The sequence below is a fragment of the Geospiza fortis genome, unplaced genomic scaffold, assembly GCF_000277835.1.
Source record: "Geospiza fortis unplaced genomic scaffold, GeoFor_1.0 scaffold25, whole genome shotgun sequence".
In the NCBI taxonomy this organism is placed as follows: domain Eukaryota; kingdom Metazoa; phylum Chordata; class Aves; order Passeriformes; family Thraupidae; genus Geospiza; species Geospiza fortis.
Genome location: NW_005054423.1, coordinates 1,919,165 through 1,946,436, shown reverse-complemented (window position 1 = coordinate 1,946,436; position 27,272 = coordinate 1,919,165). Strand labels below are relative to the sequence as shown.

General features: G+C 38.1%; 1 protein-coding gene across 7 annotated transcripts in view; it reads left to right on the top strand.

Moving 5' to 3' along the window:
- ZFHX4 (zinc finger homeobox 4) overlaps positions 1 to 27,272 on the top strand; it is a 155,881-nt gene that overhangs the window by 122,454 nt on the left and 6,155 nt on the right. For all 7 annotated transcript variants that reach the window (XM_031061711.1, XM_031061708.1, XM_031061712.1 and 4 more), the window contains 5 exons: positions 7,727 to 7,843; positions 14,118 to 14,251; positions 14,408 to 14,608; positions 16,987 to 17,104; positions 17,930 to 23,326. In XM_031061711.1, coding sequence (XP_030917571.1) covers positions 7,727 to 7,843; positions 14,118 to 14,251; positions 14,408 to 14,608; positions 16,987 to 17,104; positions 17,930 to 23,326 — 5,967 coding nt within the window. The remainder of the gene's footprint in view (positions 1 to 7,726; positions 7,844 to 14,117; positions 14,252 to 14,407; positions 14,609 to 16,986; positions 17,105 to 17,929; positions 23,327 to 27,272) is intronic.

The window sequence follows — 27,272 nt, the reverse complement described above, 5'->3', positions numbered from 1 at the left end:
CTACTTTTACTTGTTTTGATGAGCAGACTTTTATCTTTTCCTCCTGTCAGACGAGTTTGACCATGTGTTAGTATACTATATTTTTAATAGTACAGCTCCAGCTGAGCCAGGAAATCCAGTTTTTATAGAAGATTATTTGGAGTAATTTTCAGTGGATGTCTTGGTGAAGATTCTTACAAATCACTCCAACATTGCGATCTGGGTTGGAGAAAAAGCTAAAATAGCACCTGTGTTGTCTTTCTGAAAAAAAAACCAAAACATCAAAACCAAGGACCACTTCATGTATACATATGTTAAAGAAGATGAACTTAAAGTAATATTTGCAGCAAGTAGGTTTGTAAAAAAAATAAATCCATGGATTGCTATATATGCTATAAACTACTTGTCAGGTAATTGTAGAAAACAAACAAACCAACACCCCCCTCACCTCAATCCTCCAACAAATAATTCTGTAAAGATTATTTGTTAAACATTCAGGAAGTTTTTGTTCAGGAAAAATGTTTTTCAGTATAAATATATCACCTACTTCTGTCTGTGACATGTAGCATCGAGAAAGAGGAATGTTTAAATGGGAGGGCTGTAGTTAGCTACCTTACAAGACATAGTACAAGAATTTATTCAGGTCAGAAAAAGTATCCTTAAAAGTGGAAATGAAGCCAAAGTGATATTAATAAAACTGAACATAGAGATTGGCTGTGAGGACAAAATATGTGGAGGTACCTAGAAAAGCTAAACAGGAATTGTTAAAGTATCTCAGAAACAGAAAGCCTGCAGGAGTCATTAGGTCTGCTAGACCACCAGAGAATAGTCATTCCAAAATGATCAGGAGATGGCAAAGAAAATAAATTCTTTTACTCTAGTATTCTCAAAAGACAAAGAAGAAATGTATGCACTAACGGAATTCTTTACAGATAATTTCAGAGACATACTGTTAGCGAGCCAAAAAGAGGTGAATAATTGAGAAAGATAAGTCTGCAAGGTAAATAAAAAGGATTTTACAGTGTATTTCAGAGAGAAACCCCCAAACTGAGTCACTAATAAAATACATCATTGAAATGACATTTTAAATGAGTTCTTAATTAACATTGTAATTTCTTTGTAAATAAACTTGGAAAGGATTTTTCTGGAAACTGCAAATGGGAGACTCAATCTCACCACTTACATGATATAGTGAAAACTCAGCTTAGGTAGGAAAAAATGCAAGAAATTAGGGATGGTAGAAGTGTTTGTGTTTGAAGGGACATTGAATACACAGATTGAACAAAAAAATAGAAAAAGTAAAGTAAAATGAATGATACTGTGAAGATCCAGTATTTTTTTTTTCACCCACTGGCTTGAAATGAACATCCAGGACCCTGGTGAATGTTAAGAGAAAACCCTCCTTGACTTTCTGAGCTTTAGGTCAGGCTTAGGTTCACTCACCTAACTTTCAGTGTTTAGCAGCAGTGTCCAGGTGAAAAGTCTGCATTCCAAACATTAAACTTCATTTTAAAATCCTTCTACAATCAGGAAGCAATTAGCAATTCACCTATGTAAAGTCAGAGTTGTGCCCTTAAGTTATCTGTGTCTCCCTCCACAGAGAATAAACGTAGAGCAATACCTGAAATTAGGCAGGGTATATCCAGCATGTTGAATAAGAATTAACAATGAGGTTTAATTTTCTTTTCTACATAACCTTGGTAGAAATTTATTAGTCTTCAAGTCAGACAATGGTAGTGCTCTTCATGCTTTATGCTGATGGGGGAAACAGCATTTTCTATGAACCATAATGGCAGCCAAAAGAAAAGTAATGATCAGTTGGAAAAGTTAGACTATTCTCAATATAGTTTCATGCTTCAATGCCTTTCTAGAGATGGCCAAGTAAGAAAAGTATCCCTTTCTGCATAATAAATGATTAACTGTACATCTCCAATCACATCTGGAAAGCATTTCTGAGTTTCATTCTGAATAGCTGACATTCTCTGTTAATGGTTTTGTCAGCATATGCTTCTTTTGCTCCTTGCAAAATATTTGATAAAATATTAACGTAGAAATGAAACAACAAAAATAAAACCCACAGATTTTCCTATTTTCTGATAAATCGGTATGGCTCAGCATAAGTTTACCAACAATTCTTTTTCACATTTTCACTATTATCAGAGTAAAACATTATTCTTTTGTGATTTGCTCTGAGACTACGGGAGGGAGACTAGAAAGCCGACAATCCCAGGGAGCAACGAGAGGGAGGGAGAGCTTGCACAGCATTCGGACTAGAAAGAACACCCCACCCCTCCAAACTTCTGGGGAGAACATTCCTTTTCCAGCAGCTGGAAGTATACTGCAGTTTAAAAAATTTAAAAAAAAATGGAATACACTAGATTAGGAAATAATGAAGTGCTGGGCAGATTAGCTGGTGATGGTGAATGTTTTCTGCCTTCAGAAGCTAAGAAGTAAAACCAAGTAGGGTAGATGAGAGCTGCTTCCCTCCATCAGCCAGAGGGGTGAGGCTGAGCGTAGCAAGTGGGGAGTAGGGTGGAGTGGGTGGATAAAGTGGGTGTGATTTGTGACACTCTTTGGGAAGGAGTCACCACAGCACACTCTGTCCAGCCAGCTTTGCAGTCAGCCTCCCCTGGCACAGTGATACATTTCAATGAGAAGCATTAGGCTGCCATAAAAATTCAAATGATGCACCACAAAACAAAATGATACAATTTGATAATAACTGCCAGTTAGCACTTTCTGGTCAATATGATGATCATCACTTAATTATAGGCTTGTTTGTGGGAAGTTCAGCTTTCTAACAGCTCTAGTTCTGAATATAACACAGTGATTAGAAACAGTTATTAACGGGTTGGTGCCTTTATTCGCCCCGAGTCCCTAAAGGAGAAATTAGAAATCCTGTTTGAAGATGAAATATGACCACTAGAGGATGCAGTCAAGATCCTGAATGAGTGAGGCATCCCATTCCTCAGTCATCCTCTGCAAGGCCAGCCAGAATATAGAACAAATACTTTCTGGAATATTTGGGTGGACAATGCAGGAGTCAGGAAGAGCTTATTGGCAAAGTAGTAGAACTAGAATAGCCCAGAAGGCAATCCACAAGCTCTTCTTGTATTTAACTTTACTTCTTTGCTTAGTCTGTGGGTTTTTCTTTGTTTTCCATTGTTTCTCCTTTCCCTCCATTGTCTGTTGTCTGTCCATCCCTCCAATCTAAACCCTACTATTATCCTTTACTAGTGGTTACCTTCTCATCTGGATTGTTAATAAGCCATTCACTCTACTGGTTGAACCAAGGATACACGTGTGCTGAACACTTATGGGTACCTTAGATTCAGCTACTTATTGAACATATTCAGTAAAAAAAAACACAATTATTTTTTAAAATGTCTCTCTCATTTCATATTTATTTGCTTACTACTTCAGTTGATTGATTTATTTGTTCCCCATCCATCCGGCCCTCAGCCACAAACACTTGCTTAATCTTGTTTTCTCTCTCATAACCACAATTACTCACCCACAGCCAGTAGATCATCCTTATTTAGGAAATTACTTGCAATTTGTAGAGGGCAAAAGGGATACCAACAACAAAAACAACAACAAAATAATCCAGGACCAAAACAGGAACTACTGGCTGTTAATTGATATATCAATGATGTAAAAAACCCCAAACGAACCAAAATCAACCCCTGAAAATAATATGCTTTTTCAAACAGACTAGAGAACAGACTCCCAGTGCTGCTCATCAGTAGGGAAACTTCTCTGGTAATACACAGGGAAAGGCAGTTGCCCCTGTGATTATCACAATGCATTTAAATTAAAGGTGAGAGGATTGTTTCTACTCATCCTGGTCTTGTTTTAGTAATAATTATTTCATTTTTAAAAGTTTATACTTTTCTGCATACCCTCCCTTGTTTGTGGTGTATGTATCTGTTCCTTAAATCACACCTCCATAAGCTAGGCTTTTCTAACATATGTATGAATATTTATATAATTTTTTTGCTGGTACCTGCTAATCAGCTTTGGCTGAGGCCTGGATTTTGCAATTGAAATCTTCACACATCTTGACTTCATCGGACTGAGGAAAATCACAAGGGTCTTACTTCATAAAATCAGTACAGAATTAGACATGTGTGTAGATTAAAATACTAAAGTATGTGACATAAAATATGGAATATACAATATAAACTGATTAATGTTACCTCTGACACACAGATTTTTCATTTTTCCTTATTTCACAGTTTTAGTGCAGAATGCTGCTAACCTAATTTTTATGTTTATTCTAAGTCAATTGTGAGGCAAAAGGTTGATAATGGCTAAATTCAAGACATTCAACATCAAAAGAAATTTTCAACATTTGGAAAAAATAAAAACAGGTGTGAATAAAATATCATATTGCAATTGTAAGTGTTATTAAAGCCATTAAAGTGCATTTGAATCGGGTGCTCTATTAATTTTCAAAGCTGACATTTGTAAATGTATATAGGCAGGACTCTTGTAAATTTAAAACAGAATGTTGGAACTTAATTCTGGAATCTGTAGCACAATCATACTGTGTTTTGTCCATACATAATAGTTCATATTTTGTGTCATTGAGTAGGGGCCATCCAATTTTTATTTCTGCATGGTATTCTTGTTGGTTGGCACATGTAGTAAGAACAAAAATGTTGCTGAAAAAAATATTTGTTGCGTTCTGGCATAGGAATGTAATGTCTTTGATAGTTACATTTCCTCAATATCTGTTCTGACAAATGGTCTTCAGGATTTTTTGTAATTTGCTAACTGCTTTTAAGTTAGAGCTGTTTTATTTCCATCTTGTCCCTTTGATATATGTCGTGACAGTGCGAGTCTCAGACAACCTTTCTGTAATTTTGCAGGAACATAGAAGAAGTAGTATTATCATTTCTGTCTATGAAATTTACTTCTGAAGTGAATGCCATACATATTTCTGAAATGAATGCCAAATGTATTTTCTAGAAGGGAGTGCCATTGAAAGCCAAGGCAGGCAATTTATACCATGCATAATAATGATATTAATTTTTATGGTGTGTATAAGTTACATTTTGATTAGTTTTTTGCATGATTAAAAATTTGCAAAGCCTTTATGGCCCCCAGGAGCCTACCTGTAATAAACAGCTCTCACCTTCCAAACCATAAAACAGGTCTGCAGTACTTGAACATTACAGCTAATTGCCTTGCTACATCAAAGGGAGCACCACAAGACTGAGAAAAATCACAGAAGGGGGGGTGGGGAGCGAGGGGCAGTTTCACCTCTAAAGGTTATGTGTTTGTGGCTTGGTGCAGCCCTGTAAAGTTATGGCCTCAGAACTGCTGTTTGCGATTAAGTTGATGGGGAAAGTCTATCCCGCAATCTCTCCCTGCTGCTGACACAGAGTCTTTGTTCACATTCAGATTTCTCAAACTGTTGCCAGGGTCAGGCTGAGGTCAGACACCACGATGATGTATAGGAGAACATGTCTGGGAATTTCTCTCACACTTAAAACACATACCAGAAAAACAGGAGAGCACCCTGCAAAAATTGTCTGATGAGACCCAGATGATACTGTAGCTTTTCTTTTAGTACCTTCATAATTTTCTTTCTCTTTGCCTGACACGCACACAATGTTTTATTAATGTGTGCCACGATAGCCCTTACAATTTTATGTCCCCTCAAGATAAGGACACTCAGTAGCACTTTGACACTTCATTTTCCAGCCCAGGGGGATTGGGCCAGTAAATCTAGTAAAAGAAGCAATGCATCCATTCCCAAGGATGAGTCGAAAAGGGATTGCCATCGGCTCTGTGAGGCCACGGGGCCCGACCCTGGGTAGGAACCTGGTGTGTGCGTGCCCAGCGCCGGCACAGGCCTTGCCAGGCGGGATCAGAGGCGCGCAGCATCCCGAGGCGCGCTCCCGCCACCCAGCCGCACTCTGGCTGCGCGGGGATCCCTGCCATGTGTGATTAGCTATCGGCGTGGGACGAGAGCGCTCACACAGCATGAGTGGGCTTCCCATTCGCATGGAAATTATTTTTTTTTTAATATGCAATTATTTTTAAAAGAAGGGACCGTCTTTCTCCCTGCATTGTTCCAGAAAGTGGACACACATGCTTAGTCCTAACCTATTGTATTTCCATGTCAATGCAAAACACATTGATCTGTGGTCAGGATTTTTTTCTTTTTTTTTTGGCTGGGGGAGAAGGTTGGTTTCCAAAATTGCAGCTGTGTTTTTCTCTTCCGCTTTACAAAAGGTTTTGCAGAGAGTTGAGAATCGGATAGGTTTGCCACATCGATCTGAGGGGCTGTTTGCCTAGGCATAGGGTTTCAGTGTATGGCTGGCAGTAAGGCAATAGGCAGCAATTTTTTTGTGCTCAGCTGCTACATATGACAGAGGATATTTCATTCGGCTGTCAGAATGTTATTAATAAAACATGGGGTGCGAAGAGGGCCACTATTTCCCCTTTCAATCACTATAGCATTTACAATGAAAATTTTATGCAGTGTGTAATTTTCAGTTAATGCTTGACACTTAAAATGTCGGTAGCTGCATTTTGTATGGTTCCTGAAGGGTTAATTGTATCATGTTCCCTGCATAAAAGCTCTGCTTATCAAAAGTGAATAGAAGAGTGTATGCAAATGTGTGTCTGTGACCTTTTGCCTTTCCAGGGTTAATTTATATGGTCATTAAAGATTTTATGAAATCGAGCGGCCTGGTGCTTGGAATCCCATTTTACGTTCACCTCCTAATTTATATAATTCCTACCTGAACGGGGAAATATGATTTTTATTTTTGTGTGTGTGTGTGTGTGCTGCAATGAAAACAGCATGCTGTGCTGTAGGGAGTTGCAAGTCTGGTTATCTGGCATTACTCAGATTGCTAAAAATTCATTAAAATGTGACATCAGCACAGTGAGAGACAAATGATCACAGGATGAAAAGGAACAGTGGGCCTTTCACGGATTAGTGCTACACAGCCCCAGCATAGAAGCTAACTGCATAAACAGATTAATCCACCAGTAGCAGCATAGCTAAGATTTACCGAATAATTAAATGGGCTTGAGTTACTGTGAAGATTTCCATGTAATCTAGCTGGTGTGAACACGTAAGTGAGGTGTGGGTAATGCTGCTTCCTCAGAAGCCGTACACCAAGTTGCATCATTTATCCTGAATGGCTCCCCCTGGAGACAAAATTTGAGACTTCTCCTGCAAAGCCAGAGGTTTATATTTAATACAGTACCTAATACCTAATACTTACTTACTGCAATTAGCGGGATACTGCTGCACTAATAGGATTTATATTTGAGATCTCCCTTTTTTTTTTTTTTTTTTTTTTGGCTCCAAGATGCATTTTTACATGTGCTTGCTTTTGTTCCAGCCTGTGGGGGGTGTATGTGTGTGTGGTGTGTGTGTGTATGTGTGCGTGTGCATGCATGTGCATGTATTTTAATGTATTTTAACAGAAATCATTTCTAGCCAAAGAATACGAAATGACAGGCTTTAAATCTGTCACACTGGGGGAAAGCAGGTACTCTTGTAAAGACACAGTCAGATTTTGAAATACTGCAAATTTTTTAGAATTAATATCCAACCTCTTTAAAGCACTGTTCTTTCCCTTTTCTTCCCCCTGACCCTTCTTCCCCCCTATTTTGCCACCTTCTGTTAGTGCTGTTCTTATTACAGGACATGTTTTTTAACTGCTGTTAACTGGTCACTGAGTTCCTTTCCTGAGATCTTTTCTGTGTTTGTCCACAGAAGAACAAGGTGAAGACACAGAAGGGTCTGCTAAAAGTACATCAGTGGCTGTGGCTGATGATAAAGACTCAAGTGAGAGAGACAATAGTGAAGGCAAAAAATCTAGTAAAGACTCTGGTAAGATGCTAGAATTTTGTTTTCCCCCTTTTTTAACTTATGAAATGCTCTTTCATTTTAAACTGTCTGGACATTCCCACTACTATTCATTGCATGTGCATTTTGCATGTGATTTCTATCAGTAGCCTCCCATTGACCTATTTTTAATCATAACCATCTGACAGGATAGATGCGGATAAGTTGAAGAATATTACAGGACGACCAGTGAGATTATTTTTTAATCAAATCAGTTTGTGTGCTTGTAATTTTTTAAGCGCCTTTCATTAATCTTTGCTGTACTTGTGATTCCTCTGATGGCATATTAATTTTTCATAAGCATAGGATTAGGTACCACTTGAATTTTTTCTTCAATCAGGTTTTGCCCCCCTTTTAACCCAAAGAATGTGGGGGTTTTTTTGTTATTATTTTTTGCTCTTGCTCACAGATTAGTTACTCCCAAGAATTTGGCCTCTTCCTGGGCATTTATTTGAGGCATTTACAAAAAAATACACAAAATCCAGTGAAAAAGTTTACAGATGATTCAGCCTAAGAAAGAGGAAATATCATTGAAAACGGATTATGGGTTGGGTAATTTTGACCTCCTGGAATAGACAAAGCCCAGTAATGAAAGCTACTGTCTTTGAAAACAAAACCTCTATGTCATGACATTTACTTGTGCACAAACAAACCTAGGGCCAGCATCTGGTGTAGATACCCAAGGCTTTTTCTGTGTTTGATTTGGCAAATATGTGACTTCACCCATGCTTTTTATGTATGAGATGGAAATCTATGGTCACAATGAATATTACATTGGCTACTTTTGCCGCACGCTATACCTAGTTACATTATGTTGGATTCACTGAAGCAGAAGAAGTGCTGAAACAGGTTGAAGCCTATTAGTTTCAGGTAGTCATATATCTTTTCCTTGTATGCTGATGACAGCAGCATACAAAGGAGGTTGTGTTATCCATAAAGACATATAGTTGTAGAAAAAATATCATTTTACATCTGAGTTCCTTTACACCCAAATTCACCCATACTGCAATTTGCTCTTTACATATTAAACATTTTTGAATTTATTAAAAAAAAAATTATAGATGGCCCTTTCTATGCCAAGTCAGTTCAGAAAACTGACTTAAAGATTAAAGCTTCCTTAAGTTTGCTTGTTGACGGGCTAAGGTCAGTACCCATCACAGTTTACAACCTCAGCTGCTCTTCAGTCACTTTATTTTTTGAGATCAAGAGGCTGAGGGAAGGCCGATGATGACAAGGATGATGTTGAGCAAGAAGCTGTGTTGTGGTTTAAAACATATATTCCCCTTGGCTGGCTCTCTGACTTGGTCAGAACTGTCTGCAGTGCAGTAAAGCCATGCTCCCAGGCTGTCACAAGCCCTTCTCTGCAGTCTCCTCAGGGGCTGGCCTGGACACTCCCCAGGAGACGGGTGACAGCCACTTGCAGCCTGCATTTCCTACCATACGCCTCGTCTAGGGGACAATATGAACCACTTCAGGGAATTTAGCAGCCCTCTCTTTTTCTTAGGCTAGTCCATTTATAGTTGTTTAGGAAAGAATATGGTATTAAAGCTCCAGACAAAAATAAAAAAAAAACAGAAAAAAGAAGAAAATGGAATCTAGAAAAAAAATACTGAAGGGGAATTCTCAAAATTCCATCAGGATTAGCCACTCATAAGGGCCAAGTTTAATTAGGACAAACCTATATCCAGATGCCTACTGGGTGCACTACAAAAAAACAGCGTAATTGTTCTGCATTCCCGTGCCAGCAATTATACAAATAACTTTGCAGTAAGATTCATATAAAAACAAGGGCTGAAATACATGATTGCCTTTGTGCTTTGCAGAAAATAGTTTGTACTGTAAAATCCTGAATCTTTTGGAAAATTTTATTTTCCTAATCTAAATTAATTCTACATATGTAACATTCTGACCATCATCTTAATTTTCACTGAGCTGACAAGTATTTCTAATGACTGCATAACTGCTTCTGTATAATTGAATGTTAATTTGGGCTTTCTCATGAATTGAGTGTTGCAAGTCTTGCCAAAGAAATCTCAGAAAAACCAATAAATTAATCACAATACTAACAAGGTAGACAGGAAAGTAGTGTGACCCTTCTTTAGCATAGAATCTATTAGACAAGAAAGGATTAACATGTATTTAGTAACAGTGTGTTTGTGTAAGCTGTTGTGCTGCGTTGCTTACCTTATCTCAAGGAGAAGAGCTTTCAAAATGTGACTTGGCAATATGCAAGTTATGTTTGTTGAATATTCATTCAGAATAGAAAAGCCTACTAATGCCTCATTTATATTGTCATTTAAATCTAGTGCCACTTTAGATTAATTATAATCCAAATTACAGCTCTATGCAGTGCAAGAATTAATATGGAATTTATCCAGATTAATACATTTGCATTGAAAATGTAATATGTCTCTGCCATGGCTAAGGGGAGCACTTTTTAATAAGGTAGTAAACATGAGGAAGGATGGAAATTAACCTTCATTATTGCAATGAAAATTATCCTTTCATTCTACTCTAATTAGAAAGAATACTCTACCAGCAATTATAATTTTAGAATTATTTTGAGTCTGAATAACATCATCTGATGTGTCAGAAGTCTTAAATTATGCAATCTTTATCAAATATAAAGATTTATAAATAAGAAAATAGTTGTTTTATCATGGCTTTTCCAGGATTTTTTTTTCCTCACTAATATATATATACTTTATTAACTTTCTCCTTCTTATTAGTCACACAAATATTTTTATTTTGGGGCTTCAACATATATTGCAAAGTTGATGACATCTGAATTGCAGTGAATTATGTCATTTTTATATTAGCAATCCTACACAAGTTAAATAATTCTGATATTGACAGGCAATCATTGCCTAGTCTATTTCATGGCACTTATTTATAATTAAACTTACTTTTTGAGCTAAATATATTGAAATTGTATTATTAATCTAAAATAAGATGCGTATTTTATATTATAAAAAAAAATTCTGATGCGTTTCACAATTTCAAAAAAAAAAACAAACTACAAATAATGTGTCTCAAGAATAAAAAGTTAGTATTTAAAACATGGATAACAACTGGATTTAGTCTTTTCCTACAACTGCCTGGTAAGAATGGCATGGCAGTGGAACGTGTAGCTATGAGAAGAGTGCACACAGTTATGCTCAAGACCAGGGTATTTTCCCTTCTCTTTCACTCCTCCTTTGATACCCTTTCTAGAAGGCTGTAGGTGTTTACACCTCTTCTACCAAAGCTCCCTAAAAATGTGAATTGAACGTGGATAGCAGTGTGTTGGTACTTCGAGACAAGGAACCGAGTACTAGTAACTCGACCATTGGGTAAAAAGTTGAACTCTGCTTTTGTCGTGTTCACTGTGGCTTGGGGACTCTGGTCTTCTCCATGTGCAGGGGCAAGTGACTCCCCTATGCCAGAGGGCAAAATCAACCACCCTTTTTCTTTTCTTTAAAGCTCACCATAAGTCCCAGAATCAGTTACATTACTATTGGCTAGATGCAACTTCAGTCATATAAGAAGTTACAGTGCTTGAGGTTGAATGAATCCAGAGCCAAATGACAACAAAAACAACAAAGCCTCTGTAAACTTTGACAGTTTATATAAATATCATAGTAAACATTGTAAAAAGCTGTGCTTTGTTATGCATTTATTGACCCCAGCACAGTGTTTTATAACTCCACTGTTTTATTATATTAACCGCAAAAGAAATTTAACCAAAAAACCCCCCTTGTTTTTATAGAAACAAGAACTATGTGTTTCATGATTATTATAGGCCCTTTGAAGTAATTAAGTTATTCCATCCTGTGGTGGAAGATGATGTGTAATATTAACCTTGTGTGTGCCCAGGCACACACAGAGTGCACTTCAAGATAAATTTCACTAGCAGCACCAAAACACAGTTAGGTGCATTTTCGCAAGTAAATTTTGAAGGAGAACTTGGTTTGTAATTTCTGTAACAACCAGTTGAAAACAATCTAGTGTGATGAGGGGAAGAGAAGGCAGAATTTTTCCATTTTGTTTTTAATTTCAGCTTCCAGTATAACAATGTCTGTTTACATCAACTGAGATTCTGGCCCATTTGTCTTTAAAAAGGATATCTTAAAAGTGACGTATTGTAAAGAAAAAAACAGTAGAGATGTTTTTGACCGTTGGAAATAAAAAGAGAGTAATAATTTGAATCTGTTTTTCTAAAACCCAAGAAACAACCTTTCTCTCTTAACATATAGTATGTTATTTTTCTATTTCCCATAATTCTTACAGTTAAGATACTTAAATGATATTTAAATACAGATAAGCCAGGGAGTACTCTATTAATAGTAATAAAGCAAAGTGAGTGATAAAATGGTGCTCTATGTGATTTCATCACTTAGATTTTACCTTTAAGCACAGGTAGCCCTTTGGGTTGTTGGCCCAACAGTGACTGAGCAGTCTAAAAGAGGCCTCCAAGATCTGCTCCTGAGAGTGCAAAAATTCAGGGGGCTCCGAAAAGGGACTTGTTCAGATGATAAACAAATGATGATGAATTGAATATATATGATGAAAAAAGGGACTTGTTCAGATGATAAACATATGATGATGAATTGATGAATATATAAATAGGGAAATATGGCAGGAATAAGCTTAAATTTGAGCTAGAACAGGAAAAAATTGCTGGTCTAAATTACATCAAAAGAAATCATTAACAACTTAGGAATGAAAGTGAATGTGTGGGGAAATCACCATTAAGGTGTAGGCCATAAAACTTGTTTTATACTTGTTGTTGTTTTTTTTTTTTTAAGTGCCTTTCAGAAAATATCCCTGTATGATTCAGTTTTCAATTAGTCATTATTTTTCCATGAGGATTTGGTGTTTACCTTGAAAACTGTTCTCTTATTTTGCTTCTCTTTAATGTTGTCTTTGTAAGATCAAATATTGCACAAAGTCTATATCTATATGAAAATAAGGATAATAAAAAGTTCTTGAGTTTGTGTTTTCTTTGTTCTTGTTTACTTTGTTGCCAAAATGTCCATGACCTTATTTTTAAATTAATCCTAGGTTATTGTGCAACGAGGTGCAATTTGTTCATTTATATGAACCTTATGTGGATTGAAAAAAATCAAGATAAATCTTCATGCACAGCATACAATCAGATTACCCCTGGACTATATATTTACGTTGGGTCTGATAGCAATCAATGGTTTAGCTTCATTGCATTTCAAGATGTATTTGCACCCAGTGTCCAGTGATAGTGTCCTCACCCTGGAAATAATTTAGTTGCAAATTGACTGGAAGATGGTGAAAATTGAAAGTTAAAATTAGAAATACTCATAATAAACAGCAGAAAAAAGGTCAGATGATGCCGCACTATGATGAGATTGGAATGGTTGGTAAATGAGGTTTTGTGTTTGTCGTGAGATGTATGTGACATGCCTACCCAATGCTCTTGTAATATCCAGCCTAGCAGAAGAGATTATCTGGCAAATTGATGCTGGAAAGAATTTTCTGATGGACTGGGAAATTAGAATTGCACTCTTTTCTTTGATGTGTGCAAGACTGGGCCGCATTACACAGCTAGCTCAGGCATAATATTAAATATAGTATTTAATACTTAATAGTACAACTATCTATGGTAAACAATTATATTCTGGTTTTGATCACAAATGCCAGACTATAAAAATTCACAGTGTAAACATCTAAAGCAATCCCAAATGACTGATCTTTGTATATAATTAATATTAAGTTAGCTCTGAAATCCTATTCTCCACAGTATTTCTTTTAAAGCCTCGCTATATTTAGCTTCAGAATAGTAACCAGGCAGGAGTTATCAAAACAGCACAATAATCATATTGCTCAGACAGTTTAGAAAAGAGAGAGGGTAATTAAACAGCAGCAAATTAATTATTTGGAAAACAGGCTTTTTAAGCAAAAGCTGATTTGTTTTAATGTAATAGACAAATTCATACTGAGCTGCTAAAGAAAGAACATTATTGATTAATCTTTAAAGGCAACCTAGGGTTATCTAAACAGTAGAGAAGAGTCCATTTTTAAATGTATTTATAGAGTATCAAGAATAAAAGTGTATTTTCACCTTTGTGCTTACCAGACTTGTTTTATTCATCTTTATTTTTTCTCAGTGTTTAAAAAACAAGCAAGCAAACAAAAAAAAAAAGACCCTCAAAGACAATACAGACCTTTGAAGTCAGAGCCTCTTCATAAATCAGAATATTTTTAAGTTTAAAACATGTTCTCAAAAATTATGTTTTCAAAACAGGAATAGTCACACCAGAGAAGGAACCAAAAGCGAACACTGTGGTAGGGGCACAACAGCTTCTTCTGGCAAAAGAAGAGGATGGTGCAGCTAAAAAATCAAAGCCTCCAGAGGACAATAAATTTTGTCATGAGCAGGTAAAAGGAAATGTAACACTTTAATTGCATTCTAGAACTCTTTTTCAAATAACTCAAGAATGAAACAGAGATGATATGCTGTTAAAATAGCTATATCAGCAAGTTATAAAAAGCACATTGACTAATAGCCTGCATCTTAACTTGGTTTTTTTTCAGTTCTATCAATGTCCTTATTGTAACTACAATGGTAGGGACCCAAATCGTATCCAGATGCATGTCCTGTCACAGCATTCAATGCAACCTGTTATCTGCTGCCCCCTCTGCCAAGATGTCCTCAGCAACAAAATGCATCTCCAGCTTCATTTGACCCATCTGCACAGTGTGTCCCCTGACTGTGTGGAGAAACTGCTCATGACAGTAAGTGCTCCAAATACTGATGCACATGCTACACAAATATGCTTGGGCCTTGTGGGCAATGTATTTGTTGTGACGAAGTGTTCCAGAAGCCTGGGGAGAGGACTGGATCAGGGCTCTTAGGTTCTCTTGTCAGCTCATCCAGTGACTGCTGTCCCTTGGGAAAAAGCCTTTGGTTCCTCACTGACATTAACCTCGGAAAAGTTAAGGCAGTCCATATCTCTACGTGCATACCTGAAAATTTGGTCTAATAATATCCAGGTCTCAGAGGTATTGTGACTTTTGTTTGTAAAGTAATAGGAACACCCTAAAGAATATAGTTCTCAAACATAGAAGGATCACTGTGTATACCTCTACTATACATTACATTACATGAAATTCACTGTAAAACAGCAGTTCAAACATCCATTCAAAACAATGTGAGTAGAAACACAATCAGGTCTTGTACTTATTTGTTATTACAGCATAAATTCAGCTAGAAAACAGACCTCCTAAGACAAACTGGCTCTGGTTGTCTTGCCTTCTTAAATGGAAATGTACTTGGAAATCTCAGTGATCCAACTCCTTAAGTATTTACTTCTGTATCCATAGATGGCTCCTTCATTTATATAGGTGTGGTTGTAAATCCACCACCTCATACCCAACTAAAGTGGTAAAAATATTAGAAATAATTGAGACCTCTTGACTGAAGGTCTAGAGTTCCTTGTGCTTAGACCTGAGGAGGAAATACACACTTGGGGAACTTCTTTTCTTATCCTTGGTTTTCTACTAATTATAGCTCTGACAGACCATGTAATTTTGGCCCGCTGGAAGGAGAATGTAATAGAAATTTAACTTTTACAAACCCTTTTAGGAAAATGGAAAATCTGCCCCTCCATATTGAGCAGCACTAGCTTTCATCTCAAGTTCTTCCTGGTTCCCTCTATGCTGATAATGAAGCAACTTTGAAATCTTTCCTCATCAGGTGCTGGGGAGTTGTCCCGGTGTTTATGAAAGGGGAAAAAACCCAATGTTTCCCAGGGAAAAGATTTTAAAACATAATCTTCATAATTGAAATTTTCATCAGTGCTAACACTAATATGCTCTGTCCATAACTGCACCATCTGACAAAAAAGTAAATACTACTTATAGCAATTTTTTTCCCCTGGGACATTTACAGTTCTCTCCATAATTTTTTAAAAGACCTTCTCTACCAAGTAAACTCAAAATCGTAAGTCCTGTGAGAGAATGCTATTAATGCCATGTTTAAATCAAAAATGTACTAAACTCAGTTGCCTTTTTTTTAAATGTCTAGAATATTTTATTCCAGGAGGCAATTTGTGCATATGTATATATATGTCATTCTTATGCATCCAATATTAGAGGAACAAAAGATATTTCTACTCATAGCTCATAATGAACGTAGCTTTCATTATTTATTTGCAACTCAAAATCTCTTCTGTGGATAATCTTTTTACCTCTGTATGAAGGAAGTCCTGTCCTTCTGTTAGTGGTGAGGAGCTGCAGCACAGTCTGTACTGATTTACCCAAGATTCTTTAGACAGAATCTGGCAGTGCAGGAGCTTGAACTTAAACTTACTAAGTCCTACTAGGACAGTCCTATATTTCTGATGTTAATTTGTTTTTAAGATCAAAGTAAAATAAAAACACGAAATTTTGAGCAACTTGATACTCATATCAACCTAGCTAAACTGAATACTACCAGATTAAAAATACGTCCTTAGAAGATTTTTGTGTCTAATTTGAAAGCATAACTCAACAGTTAAATCAATCTGAAGACGATACATAAGAAATTGAAGTCAAGAAAAAGAAAAAAATATCTGATTTTAAATAGAAATAAATTGTTACTTCCCTACTGAAATAAACATCATTTTCTTTCAAAGATCATGGAATGTCCACCGTTTGTGGAAAAAAAAATACAGGTGAAGAAAAGTCGGAATGCCCTCAGTGAAACACTAACTGGTCACCATATCTCAATGTGATCTCTGTCTTTGGAGGATATCCTAGGTGACTGGTCACCATATCTCAATGTGATCTCTGTCTTTGGAGGATATCCTAGGAGAATTCCCCTGATAAATCCAATGACCCTGGCAAAGTCAGCAAAACCTTTGTGGTGATACTGAGACCAATGAAATATTGAGTGCATGTAGTTCTATAGCATCCCCTTATTGTGGATTATTTTGAGTTGATTCTCCACCAAGGGACACATGATGCTCTGGGTTATGATCTGTCAGAAACCATAATCAAGGACTGAATCAGGATCTTGATTCTGACAGTCATCCAGATATGGTGGATCTTTTGAGTTATAATTTCATACTGTTGTATACTATTAAACAGTGGGACTTTTTTCTATAATAATACCATATTCTTGGTTTTCAAAGGTTCCTGTACCAGATGTCATGATGCCCAATAGTATGCTATTGCCAGCAGCTGCTTCAGAGAAATCTGAACGTGACACACCTGCAACCATTACAGCTGAGGGGTCTGGAAAATATCCAGGTATGCAAGAAAAAGCCCAGACATGTAAAAGCTAAGTATGGGCAATTTAGAAATAAAACTACTTGTTACTTGGTAAAGCAAATCTTTTTCTGGCTTGCTTATAGTCACAGAGATTAAAAAACAAAAAAGCAGCAAAGGGTCTGAATTTGGCTGAGCTGGTAGAAAGCACATGTATGCCAGACTCCTTGCTTTTGGTGGAGGTAAAATCAAACAGCAGTGCCTAGCCACATTGAGGGCAAGATCCTCCTTATTTAACCAGCAAATAAGACCCAGTCCCAAAAGACAGTGGCTCTTTCACCATCAGTGGGGAATGTTAGGTAAGTGATTTTGTCTTCATTTCCAGTAGCAGGTTTCTGATCCTGGACACTTACTGTATTATGCACTGAGAAATTTTGCTAGTTGTCACGGCGTGTTCCTCCCTCTCTTCTCCTACCATTCTCATCCTCTTTCTAATCATCTGTCCTACCTGTTGTCTCCATTTTTCTACTCTTTTCCTCTTTCCTATTCTTTATTTCCTTTTCTTGTTTGATGCTCCCATTGTACTAATCAACTCCTACCTTCTGGCAAAGAAAAGCCCTATGCCACTGCTCGGCCAGATGCTGCTGCCAATCTGATCGTTGTGTATGAGTTTTATTCCTTTTTTTAAACTCCTGTTTATCCTCCCCACTTTGTTTTCTGGAACAAAGACAGGTTGTTATATTTTGCTAAGCTGACACATGGCATACTAGGTGCCTTTCTTGGTTTCTGATGAAAAAATAAATTAAAATGAATACTGTGTGCTTTCTCTTCTACTTGTGTAAAAGGCACTTCACTTTCTCTAACTAGGTGAAAGTCCTGTGGATGAGAAAAGTACCCCTGGGATCGATGAATCAAAAACTGGAATGGAAATTAAGACTGAGGAACAGAAGCCACCTAAGGAATCTGCTGAAACACCCGATTGGAATAAGAGCAGCAGTAAAGATATAAAGACCACTGAGTCTATGACAGAGCAGCTAAGTGAGCAGCAGAAGAAGCAACAGCTGTCTGTTTCTGACCGCCATGTCTATAAGTACCGCTGTAACCATTGTAGCTTGGCTTTTAAGACTATGCAGAAGCTTCAGATACATTCCCAGTACCACGCTATTCGGGCGGCTACCATGTGTAGCCTTTGCCAACGTAGCTTCCGTACATTCCAGGCTTTAAAAAAACACTTGGAAGCAGGACATCCTGAACTCAATGAAGCTGAGCTTCAGCAGCTGTGTGCATCTTTACCTGTCAATGGTGAACTGTGGGGAGAGAGTGAAAGTATGGCACAAGACGATCATGCACTAGAACAGGAAATAGAAAGAGATTATGAGATGGACCAGGAAGGTAAAGCAAGTCCTGTAGGAAGTGATAGTAGCTCTATTCCAGATGATATGGGCTCGGAACCAAAGCGGACCTTACCTTTTAGAAAAGGGCCAAATTTTACTATGGAAAAATTTCTAGATCCATCTCGCCCATACAAGTGTACAGTGTGTAAAGAGTCTTTCACCCAAAAGAACATTCTCTTGGTCCACTATAACTCAGTGTCCCATCTGCATAAACTCAAAAAGGTTTTACAGGAAGCATCAAGTCCTGTCCCTCAAGAAACCAACAGCAGCACTGACAACAAACCCTACAAGTGCAGCATTTGTAATGTTGCATATAGCCAAAGTTCTACACTGGAAATCCATATGAGATCTGTGCTTCATCAGACAAAGGCAAGGGCTGCAAAGCTAGAACCAAGTGGTAATACAAGTAGTGGTAATAGTGTAGCAGGGAATGTGAATAGCCCCAGCCAAGGAATGCTAGAATCTGTGACCTTACCAGCAGTTAACAGCAAAGAAACACATTTAGATGCCAAAGAATTAAATAAAAAGCAAGCTTCTGAATTAATTTCTGCTCAGCCTACACATCACCCACCCCAGTCACCAGCACAACTTCAAATGCAACTACAGCACGAACTGCAGCAACAAGCTGCATTCTTTCAACCGCAGTTTCTAAATCCAGCTTTTTTGCCTCACTTTCCAATGACACCAGAAGCACTGCTCCAATTTCAACAGCCTCAGTTCCTTTTCCCATTCTATATACCTGGGACAGAATTTAGCTTAAGCCCAGATCTGGGTTTGCCTGGTTCTGCCACGTTTGGCATGCCTGGGATGGCTGGTATGACAGGATCACTGCTTGAAGATTTGAAGCAGCAGATACAAACTCAGCACCATGTTGGCCAAACCCAGCTACAGATACTGCAGCAACAGGCACAGCAGTACCAGTCCACCCAACCCCAACTTCAGTCCCAAAAGCAGCAGCAGCAAAGTAGTAAGCTGATGAAAGCAGAGCAAAATACCTTAGTGAGTACAGACTGCCAGCTGATAAAGGATATGCCATCGTATAAGGAGTCAGAAGAAGTTTCTGAGAAACACGAGAAGCCAAAGCAAGAATTTACTAATGAGAATGAAGGACTAAAAGAAAACAAAGATATGAAGAAGCCAAAATCCTCAGAACCAGCCATCCCACCACCCAGAATAGCTTCTGGAGCAAGGGGGAATGCAGCCAAGGCTTTGCTGGAGAACTTTGGGTTTGAGTTAGTTATCCAATACAATGAGAACAGACAAAAAGTGCAGAAAAAAAGCAAGACTGGGGATGGTGAAAACACAGACAAACTGGAGTGTGGAACCTGCAGTAAGCTTTTTTCCAACATTCTTATTTTGAAGAGTCATCAGGAACACGTGCATGGACATTTTTTTCCATATGGAGCATTAGAAAAATTTGCCCGACAGTACAGGGAGGCATATGACAAACTTTATCCAATTTCTCCATCTTCTCCAGAAACGCCACCACCTCCACCACCACCTCCGCCACCACCTCCTCCTCCTCCTCCTCCAACTCCTTCTCAGCCGTCTTCAGCTGGAGCTGGAAAAATTCAAAACACAGCTCCCACACCTTTGCAGGCCCCACCGCCTACACCTCCACCACCGCCTCCTCCGCCACCACCTCCACCTCCTCCACCACCACCACCATCAGCCCCACCTCAAGTCCAGCTTCCCGTTTCACTTGATCTCCCACTTTTCCCTCCAATTATGATGCAGCCAGTGCAACACCCTGCACTGCCTCCTCAGCTTGCCCTCCAGCTGCCACCAATGGATACTTTATCTGCTGATCTTACCCAGCTTTGCCAGCAGCAGCTGGGATTAGATCCCAATTTCCTGCGGCACTCTCAGTTCAAGCGTCCACGTACAAGAATCACAGATGACCAGTTAAAAATCTTGCGGGCTTATTTTGATATTAACAATTCTCCAAGTGAAGAGCAGATCCAAGAAATGGCTGAGAAATCTGGTCTTTCACAGAAAGTTATCAAGCACTGGTTTCGAAATACGCTGTTTAAAGAACGACAGAGAAATAAGGATTCGCCGTATAATTTCAGCAATCCTCCTATAACAGTGTTGGAAGATATCAGAATAGATCCTCAGCCTTCAGCTGTAGAACCCTACAAGTCTGATGCGTCTTTCAGCAAGAGGTCATCCAGGACTCGGTTTACTGACTACCAGCTTCGTGTCCTCCAAGACTTCTTTGATACAAATGCTTATCCAAAGGATGATGAAATCGAACAGCTTTCAACTGTACTTAACCTACCTACTCGAGTTATTGTCGTATGGTTCCAAAATGCACGACAAAAAGCTCGCAAAAGTTACGAGAATCAAGCTGAAACTAAAGACAGTGAGAAAAGGGAACTGACAAATGAGCGTTACATCCGAACTAGTAACATGCAGTATCAGTGCAAAAAGTGCAGTGTGGTTTTTCCCAGGATCTTTGATTTAATTACACACCAGAAAAAGCAGTGTTATAAAGATGAAGATGATGATGCTCAAGATGAAAGCCAAACTGAAGACTCTATGGATGCCTCTGATCAAACAGTGTATAAGAACTGTACAGTTTCGGGCCAAAATGACTCATCAAAAAGCTTGACAGTCACAGCAGCAAACTCTGGCTCTGGTTCTAGTACTCCTTTGATTCCATCACCCAAACCAGAACCTGAGAAGGCTTCTCCTAAACCAGAGTCCACAGAAAAACCAAAACAAAATGAAACCACCTCTAAGCAAACAGATACAACCTCCCAAAGCGCCAAACCAGTACAGTCTACTCCAGTAACATCTTCTGACCCACAGCCCTCAGCTTCTCAACCACCACAACAAAAGCAATCCCAGATTGTAGGGAGACCTCCTTCTGCATCACAAAACACACCTGTTCCTTCCAGTCCTTTGCCAATTTCAATGACTTCTCTACAGAACAGTCTACCTCCTCAATTATTACAGTATCAGTGTGATCAGTGTACAGTTGCCTTTCCAACTCTAGAACTTTGGCAAGAGCACCAGCACATGCATTTCCTAGCAGCTCAAAACCAATTTCTTCACTCACAGTTTTTAGAAAGACCAATGGATATGCCCTACATGATATTTGACCCAAATAATCCTTTGATGACTGGACAGTTGCTTAACAGTTCTCTTGCTCAGATGCCACCACAAACTGGCTCATCGCACACAGCACACCCTGCTACAGTTTCTGGTTCCCTGAAACGGAAACTAGATGATAAAGAAGAAAATAACTGTAGTGAGAAGGAGGGAGGAAACAGTGGAGAAGATCAACATCGTGATAAGCGTTTAAGAACTACAATTACTCCAGAGCAGCTGGAAATACTCTATGAAAAGTACCTGCTAGATTCCAATCCCACCAGAAAGATGCTAGATCATATTGCACGTGAAGTGGGACTGAAAAAGAGAGTCGTACAAGTCTGGTTTCAGAACACAAGAGCCCGGGAAAGAAAGGGACAATTCCGTGCAGTTGGTCCAGCCCAGTCCCATAAAAGATGTCCTTTTTGTCGAGCTCTGTTTAAAGCAAAATCTGCTTTAGAAAGTCACATCCGCTCTCGACATTGGAATGAAGGAAAACAGGCCGGCTATAGTTTGCCTCCAAGTCCTTTGATATCAAATGAAGACGGAGGAGAAAGTCCACAAAAGTACATATTTTTTGATTACCCATCACTGTCATTAGCAAAAACTGAATTATCAAGCGAAAATGAATTAGCCTCCACTGTATCAACCCCTGTTAGCAAAACTGCAGAAATGTCACCGAAGAACCTTTTAAGTCCTTCTTCTTTTAAAGCAGAGTCTGGTGAGGATATAGAAAATTTGAACGCCCCTCCTGCTGACTCTGGATATGATCAAAACAAGACTGACTTTGATGAGACTTCATCAATTAATACAGCAATTAGTGATGCCACAACAGGGGATGAGGGGAACAATGAAATGGAAAGCACAACTGGCAGTTCAGGGGATGCAAAACCTGCATCACCCCCCAAAGAACCAAAACCACTTGTGAATGACGCACTGCCAAAAGCAGCAACTACACCTACAAATGAGAATACTGATGATAAATTTCTCTTTTCCCTAACAAGCCCTTCAATACACTTCAGTGAAAAAGATGGTGACCACGACCAAAGTTACTACATTACTGATGACCCTGATGACAATGCCGACCGCAGTGAAACTTCAAGCATAGCTGATCCAAGTTCACCTAACCCATTTGGAGCTAGCAATCCCTTTAAATCCAAAAACAGTGATCGGCCAGGCCACAAACGTTTCCGAACACAAATGAGTAACCTTCAGCTTAAAGTTCTCAAGGCTTGCTTTAGTGACTACCGGACTCCAACCATGCAGGAATGTGAAATGCTAGGGAATGAGATTGGTCTGCCCAAACGTGTGGTTCAGGTCTGGTTTCAGAATGCCCGGGCTAAGGAAAAGAAATTCAAAATTAACATAGGGAAGCCATTCATGATAAATCAGACTGGACCTGATGGGACAAAGCCAGAATGTTCTCTATGTGGCGTGAAATATTCTGCACGTTTGTCCATAAGAGATCATATCTTTTCCAAACAACATATTACAAAAGTGAGAGAAACTGTGGGAAGTCAGCTAGACCGGGAGAAAGATTATTTAGCTCCTACAACGGTTAGACAGCTGATGGCACAGCAAGAATTGGATCGCATAAAGAAGGCTACTGATGTGCTAGGATTAACAGTACAGCAGCCAGGCATGATGGACAGCAGTTCTCTTCATGGTATCAGTTTGCCAGCAGCTTATCCAGGACTCCCTGGCCTTCCTCCTGTTCTTCTGCCTGGAATGAATGGTCCATCCTCCTTACCTGGATTTCCACAAAGTTCAAACAGTAAGTCTATAAGGGGATGATTTTCTCGTTTTATTAATTTGATCATCTTGCACAGTCACCATCCCCTTCTAAGACAAAGCATATTATGCATTCATATCATGCTGGTTAGACTTGTGTGAATAGCTAATAAGTACTCCTATGGGATATACTCAGTGCATTTCTCCAGTGATGTGTAGCCTGGATGATACATCTGACTTCTCCAAAAATAAAAAAAAAAAGAGAGAGAGAAATGTTTTTAGCCAATACTAGTTTTTTCTAACAAAAGCAATAGAAATATATAATTGTTTTACTTATTTGTTTGTTTTGAATGATACTCCTTTTGTCAAAACATGGGTTAGAATTTTGTATGTAATTTTTTGTATGCAAATATTTAATGTAATATCTCATTAAGCACAAAATATATTCTCACATTGTCAGTTTATCAGGCAAGTGGTTCAACCCTTAGACCACTCCAATCTGTTGTTTAATCCAGAATAAATATTTAATATAAATGCTGCCCAGGACCCTCTATTATATTTCTGAATAACTGCCTGCTGAAATAAAAAAGAGCTTGTGGAAGGTAATTTGTAAAGGCAGTTTCAATTGTAATCCAAATTCCAGTTTATAAAGTCATTACAGACATGTACCCCTTCATTTGGGCTTGCATTTTTAACAGAACACCTAACTCGCTTTATTGACAGTTTTGATTCTCATGTGGCTCTGGGTTCTGCTCATGCTGGAAAGCACTTCCTCTTGCAATAAGTTTCATTCATGTTAAGGAACCAAGATATCTGCAGCCGGATTTTTAGTCCTCAAAGAATAAGCCTAATGTGTTTCTTGAAGTAGGCTCCAGTTTTGCACTCTAGGTTCATTTGACTGCAGCCTTGCAGACTGAAGCTCTCACAGTCATCTTCTAATTTTGCATATTCATATCAAATATGTGCACAGAAGAATTAGGAAGCTAGTTAAGACCCCTCACCTCATTTTATCCAGTAATCCCACCTGCTGTTGATCTCTAAGCTTTGCTTTAGGAAGCAACACACTTTGGCAAGTAAAATAAAGTCTTAATCACCAGTGTTATTAGACATACTGAGACTGTAGCCATGTCTTCTCTACTACCCAGGTCTACTGTGATTGATGATGATCATGTTATTGTTTCCCTAAGTGGTGGTCAAAGCATCTTGTTTTTCTCTTCGTTGGATCAGAGAGGCTTTCCTTCCACAATGGAGTTTCTGGCTGAGTGCCCTCTGGCTTTTGTCAAACAGTTATTGGCACAGAGATTGCATATAAAGGAAATATAAAGTTGCTGTATTTCCTTAATGGCATACAGTGTCCTGGTCCTAGAATGGCTGGTTGTTGTTCATTAAAATTATAGATATGGTTTCTCTATATAACTTTGCTAAATAGCTTTGGCTAGGTTGATCTTCAGGTAAAAAAGGGCTTCAGAAAACTCAGGATTCGTCTATATGGCTCAAAGAAATTTGCTTGGATATATATTTTTTTATTTCAACACCAGGAAGTTCCCATGCAAAATGTGTCTGGGGAATGGTCCTGGACCCATGAACCCACCCTCTAAGCTGTGCTCTGGAGTTGTTTAGGAGGAGGCTAGTTGGCCTAGGCAAAAACAGTGTCCACAACCATTCTTTCTCTTTAAATTTACAGAAGGTTTTCTCTCAGTTTCTGGGAAATGTTCCCTAATGCTCTTTAACTCACTGGTACCAATGTAGCCTCAAAGTCTTTAAATTGTCCTGTTAATAATACAAAAAGCATTATTAGAGGCCAACTGTTCCATAACAATTCCATATTCAGATTTTCTAATTTCCACCAAACACCTCTTCTTTGATATCATGCACAGTGCACTGCCAATTGAGATGGATTTTTACCCTCTCATCTTTCATTTTCTTAAGGTTAATTAGCCCATTGTGGGCAAAGCCCACTGTGTAAAGCAGCTGCTAGAATCTTGTTGTTAACTTTCTCTTCTGCCATATGCTAAACAGCCCCTACATCCCCCTTTTGTTGCCTGGAAAATACTTGCATACATAAATCTCCATTCCCTAATGATACATAATGGAGCAGTGATAGTGAGTGGAAAGAAAAAAAAAAAGGGAGATTATTTTAATCATTCATCATAGAAAAACAGTAATGTACTTAGATGTGCACCAGTATATGCTCAACAATAGTATTTTCTACACCTAATTAACCCATTTCTATTTTCTTCTCTACCCTGCTCTGTCTGATAGCTCACATTCATATTTGATGCTAAGAATCATTTAAGAAGTATCTTTCTGGAAGCAAGCTTCCAAGCAAGCTTTTCCTTGGCTGCAGCGTGTATATTTTTCCTTCTTCTTGCAGCGTGTATATTTTCAGCCAGCAGGACAATTCCTCTGCACCGTTCTTTGCATGAAGGATTTGCTGAAGCTCCCTGACGACTCACTGTCTTACAGTTCAAGTCTGTTTCTTGTGAATTCCTCTGCAAGTGTGCAATTTCTTTTGTCTAGGACCCAAACCCAAAATGCACTTCAGAAGAAGCCTCACTAGGATCCCCTATATTGAAGTATTTGCTTGTTTTTACTGATGCTTACAGGGTTGATAACTGTTTTCCCTGTAGCAAAGACCATCCATTCTGTCCTACATATTTGTTTAAGGGACAACGTTAACATTAGTAAGATCCTCAATTTGAAAGAATGTGTTTATTCAGACAGGCAACTATTGAAACCTAATTGTAAACATCACACTTAAAATTCTTCTTTGTGATTCGCTTTCCTCATTCTAGGCAGAGAAGTAGCACTGATTAGTCTCACTGGTTAATACAGGTTTATAAGGGATTTCACTTTCATGTTTGACCATCCAGTATTTTTTATGGATTTCCAAAATACAGAAAACCCAGCTAAATTTTGCAAAGTACTATGATTTTTTAAATGCAGTATTTGCTTTTACAAAAGTTTTGAAATGGAACCCATGAAAATAATGCTAATTCAGAAAAGATGGAATGATTCAAACTACAGTTCATTTCATCTTCTTTATATAGTGCTTAAACTAGATTATTACTTGTGAATATTAAATTTTGCAAAATAAGATAGCTTCATTTCTGAATAAAAGGATATATTAACTTTAAATTCTGTTATTTTCTTCGTAAACAAGTGGGTTTTAGTGTCAGAATTATTGTGTGGTTCTGAGACTATGTGTCACAATCCTCTCACCTGTGGGATACATTTTTCTAGATAATGTAATTTTACCATTACATTTTTAATGTAATTTATGGGCATCAAATGCTGAGCAAGGTCTGAAAATTACTGCAGTGTTTGCTCAGCATAGTTCCTAATAAGGAGTTATTTGGCGGAATTCTAATTTATACAGAATTTTAGTTTCAGCTCATCTTTGTTCTTCAAACTTCTTCTTATTTTCTGAGTGACTGTAGATGGAAGAGTTCACCTGCTGTTTTCAGCTGTTCTTAAAATTCACATTCTCTTTTTCCTTAGCTTTGTGTTTTGCCTATGATCCCTTGCAGAAAGCTATTGCTTCATCTTGCTTCTAGCTATTGATACTGGTTCTATGAACCTTTTAATGTCATCATCATTACCATAGGTTCTTTGCACATCACTTAAGCCTGGGCTGCCTTGAAGATTCACAGCAGCTTTTTCCAAGAATGCACACATCACTGGGTAATATGTACTTAGTGGGTTTTGAAATCTTATCAAGAGAGAAATTTGATTCAGCAGCAATGGCTTTCATTAGTGCAGTAAATTCTGTTCTCTGTTTGCTTTTGGCCCATTGGTAACAGTTTCATTTTTATATTTTTAGCTCTCCCATTCCTCCAAGTGAAAGAGAAGTCTCTCATCTTTGATAGTCACTTAAAATAATCAGCAGGATCAGAATGTTTGGTGGTGATTAATGTATTTTCTACTCTGTATCTCTCATGTCTGTAAATCAAGCATTAGTTTCATCAGTCTTTTAAATTTAGTTTTGG